We start from the raw sequence: 9,856 nt of genomic DNA, 5'->3' as shown, positions 1-9,856 counted from the left end.
AATACTAGTGATTTCTGTTTCTTGACCTGGGAGCTGGCTACACAGGCCTTTGCTTTTTGGGAAGATTAATCCAGCTGAGCACTGATGTGAGTTGTGTACTTTTCTGTGTCAGACTTCAGAAGAACGTTTACCCACTGAGAATATTCTGTTCTTTTGTGCCCCCTGCCTCGACAAACAGAAACAAGCACTTCTTACCTATTTCCTGGTGCATTGTGAGAGGTTTTCTTCAAATAAAATAAATATATCTTAAAGAAATAAAATAAAACGTACCCACTCTCCAGCCCGTGACTCCTCCAGCCCGTACTCCCCATATCCCCTCTCCAAAAACTTTCCCCACTTCTCTCCCAGGAGCTGCACAGATATCATCTGCTGTGTCCTCTTCCTTCTCTTCATTCTGGGGTACATCGTGGTGGGGATCGTGGGTGAGTTTCCAGCTGTGCGGTGCTGGAGCCAAGGCTGGGGGTAATAACCCGGGGAGGGACCATCCCCGTGGCTGTTCCCCGCCCCCCAAGTCCCACCTTCCAGTGATTCATCTCTGCATCTGCTTCCAGCTTGGGTGTACGGAGACCCCCGGCAAGTTCTCTACCCCAGGAATTCCACCGGGGCCTACTGCGGGGTGGGGGCCAACAAGTGAGTACCAAGGCAGGAAGAGGGGACAGGCAGGAGCTGAGGTGGGGGGTGGGCAGAGAACCCCAACTCTCAAGCTCCAGATCCTTCCTCTGCTGCCCACACACCCCCCCTTTCCTGAATCTCACCACACTAGGTCACTTTGAGCAGCCTCCATTTCTGAGCAGCTGGCTTCTGATTTCTGCCCCCCAAAGTGGGAGACAGAGTAGTGAATAAGTGCATGGATTTTCAAGTTCAGAGTTTGGCATTTGAATCCCCAACTGGGCTAAGTAAGTTCCGGTTGTATGGCCTTGGGCAAGGTACTCAAACTCTCTGCGCTTTGATCTCCTCATCTGAAACACAAGGGTGATCCCCCAAGTGATGCCATCAGTTCGTCATGCAGGAAACTTTCAGTAAATAATAAAACCTTAACAGTTACACAGCATTTACTATGTTCCAGGCAGGCAGTGTACTTTGCACACACAAACTCATTTAAGCCCTGTGAAGTAGGTACTATTATCTTACACCTGATGGAATTGAGGCAGTGGGCAGTTAAATGACTTGCTCAAGGTCATAAACTCTTAACCATTTGCTAGCAATTTCAATGCTCAATTAACTCTGGGAAATCTTCCAGGTGGCCCCTGTATCTCCCCAGCCTGAGCTTCTAAGGGCAGAAGCTGAGTGGTGTACCTCAGGGAAGAGGGGGGAGGGGCTGGTTGAGCCCACTGTACTCGGGACACAGCCCTGGCAGCCCTCCCTTCTCCGCACACCTGACCAGGCCCTGATGCCTACACTACCTTCCCTCCTGCAGAGATAAACCATATCTTCTCTACTTCAACATCTTCAGTTGCGTCCTGGCCACCAACATCATCATGGTGGCTGAGAATGGCCTGCAGTGTCCCACACCCCAGGTCAGTGCCTGGGACCTGCCTCTGCCCAGATCTCCCCCCAAGGTCTGGGTACCAGCCCCTCAGCATGCTCTCTGCCCCCAGGTGTGTGTGTCCTCCTGTCCAGAGGTCGCATGGACTGTGGGAGTAAACCAGTTCTCGCAGAACGTTGGGGAGGTCTTCTACACTGCAAACAGGAGCTTTTGTCTGCCGGGGGTGCCCTGGGATATGGTGAGCGCTGCCTCCGGCGTTATCGCTGTGGTCAAGGAGGGGCACATGTGTGGGGGTGAGGAGGAGTTGGGTAGGTGATTATGGTGATGGTGGTGGTGATGAGGGAGCTCACACCTTCATCCTGCTCTGTGTCTGTGTGTCTGTGTGTCCTCCCCCCCACCCCCAGCCAGTGATCCAAAGCCTGCAACAGGAGCTCTGCCCCAGTTTCCTCCTCCCTTCCACTCCAGGTGAGAAGCTGCGTTCCTTCCTCAGGCATCATCCAATCCTATGTCTTTATTGCTCAAGTGAGGAAAGCAGACCCAGAGAGAACAAATACAGCTTAGCTGGCAGAATTGGAATTAGCACCAGATCTTTACCTTTCTGTGCAGCAGGACCCTACACATGGACCCTGTGTGTGTCGTGCACCAGGCACCCAGATAGATGTGGGGCTCCTGGTTTGAGCTACCTTTTAGGTGCAGAGATCAGAGATGTTCACAAAGACACTGCCCAAGAATCGGAAACGACCGGATGTCCATCCGAATTTACAAGCAAACATGGCCAAGTGGTGGGATCACGGTTGACTTTTTAACTTTTCCTAATATGTTCTTCTTTCCAATGGTAAATGTTTTTTTTAATAGAAAAAAACTTTAATTATAGCATGCAAAAAGATATCCAGTTCTCAATATAGGTGCTATGAAAAGTATCTCAAATGAATGCTCCAAACTCAGATCTGGATTCCAGCACTTTCCAGCTGTATGGTCTTGGGCCAAGCATCCTCTCTGAGCCTTGCTTCCTCATCTTGAGAATGTAAATGCCAAAGCCAGCCTGCCAGGCAAAGTCATCGTGAGGATGGAGATACATGCCTCTGGAGGCACATGATATGTGCCTCAGGAGATGGGGAAGGGGTGAGAAGGTTTTCTGGAGGAGGTGAGACGGAGATGGAGCTGAACAGGGAGTAATGGATGGGATTTCCAAAGGGAGAACACTCAGAGAGAGGGGCCGGGAGAGCAGGGGCACAGAGCTGAGAAGAAAGTGGACTAAGCTCAATCGGTGGGGTCTTGAAGCCGGCCCAGGGAGCAGAGGCTCTCTGGGGCAGAGCTTCCAGACGTGTCTGAGCAGCAGAATGACCTAGAGCCCTGGAATGATGAGGCATGCTCTCCCTGGCACTAGGGTAGAGGGTAGGTTGAAAGGTGACAAGGTTGGGGTCGAGTATAAGAGTTAGGCCAGAGGGAATCAGGGTCTGAACCAAGCAGTGGCAAGGAGGGGAAGAAGGGGGTATTCAGAGACAGGGAAGGAAGGCTGGACTGGGCACCACGGCGCATGAGGGAGCTGTGGTGGCCCTCCCTGTGGAACTCCCTTTTGGCTGTGGAGTCAAGAGCAGCTGTGGGGAGGGGAAGAGTGAGGAGCAGCAAAGCCCACCTCTCCTCCCTTCCCTAAGCCCACTAGGGGGCTGGGTAGAGGTCAGAGGTTTTCAAGGCAAAGCTCTGGGCCTTCCCACTAGGAGCCCCGGTTCTCTCCCTCCAGCTCTGGGGCGTTGTCTTCCACTGGTGAATAGTACTCCACCTGAACTCCCAGGGATTTCCAATAACACCTCCATCTCCCAAGGAATCAGGTGGGCATCTTCCTGCTCCCCCATCTCTGTCCTGCACCCCTCCCCCACAACCACCCCTCTGATTCTGTCTGTCCCCAACAGTGGTCTTCTTGACAGCCTCAATGCCCGTGACATCAGTGTTAAGATCTTTGAAGATTTTGCCCAATCCTGGTATTGGATTCTTGTGTGAGTCACTGGTTCCCCTCCTCACTACTTCCCTTCTGCCCTCCCTGACCCTCTGTCCCCCACCCCAATGTCCAGAACAGAAACTTCGGACAGGGGTGAAGGAGCCAGAGCTCAGAACGGACCCCAAACCCACCAAGATTTATAAGACAAAGGGGGTCTAACCTCTGGGAACCTTGGGAGTGTGAGGCATTTGAGGGCCTCTGAAAGGAAGAAAATTTGAGGTATGACCCTCAACTACCTCACCCTGCCTACAGTGGCCTAGGAGTGGCTCTGGTCCTGAGCCTGCTGTTTATCCTGCTTCTGCGCCTGGTGGCCGGGCCCCTGGTGCTGGTGCTGATCCTCGGGGTGCTGGGCGTGCTGGCATATGGCATCTACCACTGCTGGGAGGAGTACCGAGTGCTGCGGGACAAGGGTGCCTCCATCGTCCAGCTGGGCATCACCACCAACCTCAGTGCCTACCGCAATGTCCAGGAGACCTGGCTGGTGGCCTGTAAGTGCCCTGCCCATCTCCAGACCTCCAGCCACCCGACGGCTGCCCCGGGCCATGCTGAGCCCTGGCCCTGACGGAGGCCTCTCTGTTCCTCTCGACCCTCAGTGATCGTGCTGGCTGTGCTTGAAGGCATCCTGCTCCTGATGCTCATCTTCCTGCGGCAGCGGATCCGCATCGCCATCGCCCTCCTGAAGGAGGCCAGCAAGTCAGGATCTGTCTGGGAGGGAGATGGGGCAGAGGACGGGGGTGCAGGCCCAGAAGGGCAATGTTGGAAAGGTGGCAGGGAGCCCTGAAAGAGAAGGGGAGAATTATGCAGTGGTTAACACCACCGTGTGACTCCATTTTTTCCTGAGACTCAGTTTACCCATCTGTTAAATGAGGGCAAGAGTAGTTCTTACTATGTAGGGCTGTCATGAGGATTAAATGAGTTAGTGTCTTGTCGGGTTCCCAGAACATGAAGCAGACCCTCCATCAGGAGTAGTGAGTGGCAGCTGCTATTTGGGGGGGGTGGGGTGGTTGATGGGTGGAACAGGAGCCCAGGCATGAAGTAACAGCTTGTTCCCAACCAGGACCATCAAGAGACCATACTTTGAGGACCCTATTCCCTTAGTCTCCCAAGAAGCTGCCCCCAGGTGGCTTCTCTGTGATTCTAATTTCCTCTAAGGGTCCCTTGTGCCTGATTTATTCAGTTCAGTTCATTTAATGAGCACCTACTGTGTGCCCAGCCTGGGGGACAGAGAAGGCCCTGGCAAGGACAGAGGTGGGGATGTTGCCAGGGTGGGGCCTGGGGACTAGGGCCACGCTGATGGACTACTCTTATCTTCCTCCAGGGCCGTGGGGCAGATGATGTCTACCATGTTCTACCCGCTGGTCACCTTTGTCCTCCTACTCATCTGCATTGTCTACTGGGCTATGACTGCCCTGTATCCTTTGCCCACATGGGCAGGCCCTCCTGGGGAGGGGGTGGGGAAGGGGCAATACTCACCTATAAAATGCCTCAGAGCAATTGGAAGAAGGTGCTCCTTCCCCTGGGCAGACACAGGGCTGCCCATGGACAGAGTTGAAAGAGTGAGTCCGGGCTGAATTCCAACCCTTTGTACAGTGAACGACCTGTACAAGTACCTGGGAACGGGTCTCTGAGGAGGAGACCTGTGGAGACCCCCATGTGACTATGCCTTCCTTGACTCCCCTCTGGGTACCTGGCCACATCGGGGCAACCCCAATATGTTCTCTGGGCACCCAACGCCAGCTTGCCCAGCTGTGAAAAAGTGCAAATGAATACATCATGCGACCCCATGGTGAGGGGACTTACGGTGGATATGGAGGTGTCCATGGGGGTGAGGTGACCTTAGGGGCCAGCTGCTCCAAATCCCTCATTGTGCAGCAGAGACTGAGGACCAGAGAGAAAAAGAAGCTCATTCAAGGTCACACAACAAGCCCCCTTGCCAGCCAGATGGGGGGCCAGCAGTGGACTCCAGATCCAGTGCTCCTCTTGCCGAGCTACCTCCTTATTCAGAGAAGGAAACTGAGACTGGAAGAAGAGGCATGCTGGCCCTGGGAAAACTGGCTACCAGCACTTCCCACCCCTCCCCTGGACTTGCTTTTGCCAAGGGGGACCATTAGCTACTCAGCTTCCAGTCTCAGTCTGTTCATCTGTAAAATGGAGATAATCCTAAAACCTGTCCCTCAGGGAGGCAGAGAAGATTAAATGACATTGGGCACATAAAGTGCTCTGAACAATGTCTGCCACCTGATAAGAGCTGATAACTGTACATGGGTTTTGTTTAGTTGTTTTTGGTTTTGTTTTAGATAGGTTCCATGCCCAGCACGTGACCCAGTGCAGGACTTGAATTCATGACTCTGAGATCAAGACCTGAGCTGAGATCAAGAGTCAGACATGTAACCACAGAGCCACTCAGGCGCCCCAGTTTTGCTTAGTCTTTTGAAGTCTTTCTCCCTGGGAACTTGGCGGCACCCTAGGCAATAGGCGGGTGGAACTCCCCCTTCCCCACCCTCCTGATAGGCTCTCAGGAAGTGGCACTGAACTTCAGGTAATCTGCTGTCCTCAGAGCTTTCATGTGGCCACCTCGTCTGAGCTGGGACCCACAGGCATCAGCTCACTCTAAAAAAGGAAAGGGAAGCTGGTTTACATTTAGGGAGGACCCACCATGTACCAGGCACTAGATATGCAAAGCTCCAAATGACCTGGTTCTTGCTTTCAACTTGCTCAGGATCTAGCAGCAGAGACTGACACAAACCCACACAAAGGGCAAAGTAGTTTATTTTCTCAAAAAATTTCAAACATACACTGAGCAATTTCAGCAGTTATAAGGATTTTTGTCACATTTGCAGGCAAGGGCTGTTTTTAAACTTCTGTGTTCTTCGCTTTTTATTATGGAAATTTTCAAACACACACAAACCCTCAACTTCCCACTGTCCTTGTTTCATCCATTCCCCCCCCCACACCCACAATTCCTTTTTTCTGGAGTTTTTTAAGGCAAATTCTGGACATAAGTGCCAATTCACTTGTAAACACATCAGGATGGATCTCCACAGATAAGGACTTTTTTTTTTTTTAAAGTAATCTCTATCCCTCAGTGTGAGGCTTGACCCTGAGATCAAGAGTCACAGGCTCTACAGACTGAGATAATCAGGTGCCCCAACCGACAAAGACTTTTAAATTATAAGCATAACCACTATACCATTATCACACCCAACAAGGTTAACAATAATTCCTTAATACCATCTAATACCCAGTCTGTTCATTTTTGCTAGAAAGCATTTTGGTGGGAGTTGCAGAGGCTGTGTTAGAGGGGATTGCTGATTGAGTATCAGGGACAAAGCCAGGTGCTGGTCACACTGCCTTCACGCCATTAAGGCTCAGCCCACAAGGCCCAGGAGCTCTCGTGTCCATATGGAGGCTGAGAGGAAATTAATTCTCTCACGTGATAGGCAATCTGAACCCAACTTGAACCTGGAGAAGAATCTCCTGGAAGGAAATGGCTTCCCCAACTCAGAGAGGCTGCTACTCTGGGAGTGTCAGGAGTTGGCTGGGAATGACCCTACTCTGTCACCCCCAGGCCCAGCCCGTGAACTCCTCATGCCCAGGACTGATGTGCGTCTTCCAGAGCTACTCGTCCACGGGCTTGGTTCAACGTTCTCTCTTCAACTTGCAAATCTACGGGGTCCTGGGGCTATTCTGGACCCTCAACTGGGTACTGGCCCTGGGCCAGTGTGTCCTGGCTGGGGCCTTTGCCTCCTTCTACTGGGCCTTCCACAAGCCTCGGGACATCCCCACCTTCCCCCTGATCTCTGCCTTCATCCGCACACTCCGGTAAGCCTGGGGCAGGGGGCTGGACATTGTGAGCGTGGGAGTCCAGGGGTCCTGGAGCTGCCTCTGACTACCTAAGCCCTCTGCAGGTACCACACTGGGTCGCTGGCCTTTGGAAGCCTCATCCTGACCCTTGTGCAGATAGCCCGGGTCGTTTTGGAGTACATTGACAACAAACTGAGAGGTGAGCAGGTAGCACCTTGGGGAGTGACTGTCAGGGGCCGGTGACGGAATATAAGCATCCCCTTACTCCCAGGAGCCCAGAACCCTGTGGCCCGCTGCATCATGTGCTGCTTTAAGTGCTGCCTTTGGTGCCTGGAGAAGTTTATCAAGTTCCTAAACCGCAACGCCTACATCATGGTGAGCCTTCCTGCACAAGCAGCCCCTACTAGCTCTGGGGTCCCTTGGCCCAGGCCCCTGCCCCGGCCCAAGTACGCTGCACACAGATAACGCTCACCTTTTGACCTCACTCAGATTGCCATCTACGGGAAGAATTTCTGCGTCTCAGCCAAAAATGCCTTCATGCTGCTCATGCGGAACATTGTCAGGTCAGGCTGTCCCCCACCCCTGTGATCTCCCAACCAAGGCCGGGTTCTTAGGCAGCGCTCAGAGGGCCTCGAGCTTGGCTTAACGCTCCATTGCCTCCATCTTCAAATGTGCCCAATTTTCTTCATTTTACATTTGCCACAGTCACTGTTCCTAGCTCTGCCAGTACCCTCATGCCCGGCCCACCCCAACTTCCCATACAGGGTGGTCGTTCTGGACAAAGTTACAGACTTGCTGCTGTTCTTCGGGAAGCTGTTGGTGGTCGGAGGTGTTGGTAAGGGCCAGGACTGGGAGTTACGGGCACCAAGGGCAGGGGCACAGGGCAGCCGAACAGGTGACCTCAGAGGAGTGATGACACTGACCTCCCGACCTCTCGCACAGGGGTCCTGTCCTTCTTTTTTTTCACCGGTCGCATCCAGGGGCTGGGAACAAACTTTGAGAGTCCCTCCCTCAACTATTACTGGCTGCCCATCATGGTGAGTAGACTCCCTGGCTCTGCCTTGCAGTCCAGCACACCCTGCCCCCCCCCGCCAAGGAACTCTAACACGTCCTGTGTCTTCCAGGTCTCCATCCTGGGGGCCTACGTCATTGCCAATGGCTTCTTCAGTGTTTTTGGCATGTGTGTGGACACACTCTTTCTCTGTTTCTGTGAGTAGACATCCTCTACCACTTCCCCCAGATTTCAAGGTACCAAACTGTTTAGGGTTTTTTGTTTTTGTTTTTGTTTTTTGGAGACCTGGTGCTTCTAGAAACAGCAACTTTGCGAGTTAAAGGAGCCAAAGCCAGAGGAAGCCTCTTCTGCCATCCTCAAGCCAGGGGTTTGGGGAAGAAAGGAGGAAGTGAACTGCCAGGCTGGCAGGGTCTCCCAAGAAAGAACATTCCAGGGGAGAGGCCTCTGGTACCCTTCCCTAGAAAATCGAAGGTAGAAGTTAGTCACAAGAGACTTCCCAGCAGATGGCTGTAGTGAGTGCAGATTTTCTTTCCCTCCTATACACAGTTGACCCTTAAGCAACCTGGGTTTGAATTTCACAGGTCAACTGAAGTGTGGATTTTTTTCAGTAAGCACAGTACAATACTGTAAATGTATTTTCACTTTCTTAGGATTTTCTTAACATTTTTCCCCTGTCTTATTTTATTGTAAGAATACAGTATACAGTACATATAACACACAATATATGTGCTAATTGTTTACATTGTCAGTACAGCTTTGGATCAACGTAGGCTATTATATTGGGGGGGAATCAAAAGTCATAGGTGGATTGTTGATTGCACGGAGGTCAGCGCCCCTTGGCCCCTCTGTCGCTCAAGGGCCAACTCTACACTCGTTCAAGGTTTATGTAGTACCTACAGCAATCTGCAATAAGCTATTGACATGCATTTTTTATATTAAGCCTTACCATGCTATGAAATATTATTGATCACAATTTACCGATGAGAAACTGAGATTATATAACCTACCCAGTAGGTTACAAAACCTGACCGAAAAGAACAGCCCGTGGCGTTGTTGCCTGAAACCAGGCAGCTTCTTGTAGTCTCCCCCGATTTTCCCGGGGAGTGGGGTGGCCCCCGAGGGTCCTTTCTAACGGTCTGTGTTGCGGCTCAGTGGAAGACCTGGAGAGGAACGACGGCTCCCTGGACCGGCCCTACTATATGCCCAAAGCCCTTCTGAAGATTCTAGGCAAGAAGAACGAGGCGCTTCCGGGGGACAAGAAGAGGAAGAAATGAAAGATGCGGCCCTGATCCCCTCCTGTACAGTCTCCCAGCCTCACCCCGCCTTCCAGATCTCAATTTTGTAGTTTAAAAAAATTTATTAAAGGTTGATGTTTTGTTTTCTCAAAAAGTCTGAGACTTTTATCCCATCCATGACATGCAGTCCTTTTTGTCTTTTTTCGCCACAAGTTCTTTAAAATAGGTTCCGCCCCCATGACGCGCCCCAGGAGCCATGGCCAATCAAAAGGCTCCTGAGGAATGATGTCGGCCCCCTTCTTCATCCCAGCCAATAAGCTTCC

At 52.0% G+C, this 9,856-nt stretch overlaps 1 protein-coding gene across 2 annotated transcripts in view; it reads left to right on the top strand.

The window, feature by feature from the left end:
• Positions 1-9,572, top strand: part of SLC44A4 (solute carrier family 44 member 4) — an 11,842-nt gene extending 2,270 nt beyond the window's left edge. The window contains exons 3-21 of one of the 2 annotated variants that reach the window (XM_077760860.1): positions 349-422; positions 552-630; positions 1,418-1,517; positions 1,599-1,724; positions 1,891-1,951; positions 3,228-3,315; positions 3,397-3,480; positions 3,735-3,970; positions 4,076-4,175; positions 4,801-4,893; positions 5,166-5,268; positions 7,051-7,304; positions 7,391-7,485; positions 7,558-7,661; positions 7,776-7,849; positions 8,051-8,121; positions 8,229-8,323; positions 8,411-8,495; positions 9,451-9,572. In XM_077760860.1, coding sequence (XP_077616986.1) covers positions 349-422; positions 552-630; positions 1,418-1,517; positions 1,599-1,724; positions 1,891-1,951; positions 3,228-3,315; positions 3,397-3,480; positions 3,735-3,970; positions 4,076-4,175; positions 4,801-4,893; positions 5,166-5,268; positions 7,051-7,304; positions 7,391-7,485; positions 7,558-7,661; positions 7,776-7,849; positions 8,051-8,121; positions 8,229-8,323; positions 8,411-8,495; positions 9,451-9,572 — 2,044 coding nt within the window. The remainder of the gene's footprint in view (positions 1-348; positions 423-551; positions 631-1,417; positions 1,518-1,598; positions 1,725-1,890; positions 1,952-3,227; positions 3,316-3,396; positions 3,481-3,734; positions 3,971-4,075; positions 4,176-4,800; positions 4,894-5,165; positions 5,269-7,050; positions 7,305-7,390; positions 7,486-7,557; positions 7,662-7,775; positions 7,850-8,050; positions 8,122-8,228; positions 8,324-8,410; positions 8,496-9,450) is intronic. The other variant, XM_077760861.1, reaches the window with a different exon arrangement.
• The last annotated feature ends 284 nt before the right edge of the window (positions 9,573-9,856 follow it).

This window comes from Crocuta crocuta, unplaced genomic scaffold (genome assembly GCF_008692635.1).
Source record: "Crocuta crocuta isolate KB4526 unplaced genomic scaffold, BGI_CrCroc_1.0 scaffold762, whole genome shotgun sequence".
Taxonomy (NCBI): domain Eukaryota; kingdom Metazoa; phylum Chordata; class Mammalia; order Carnivora; family Hyaenidae; genus Crocuta; species Crocuta crocuta.
Note: the sequence above shows the minus strand (reverse complement) of the source record. Positions and strands in the feature narration are given on the sequence as shown.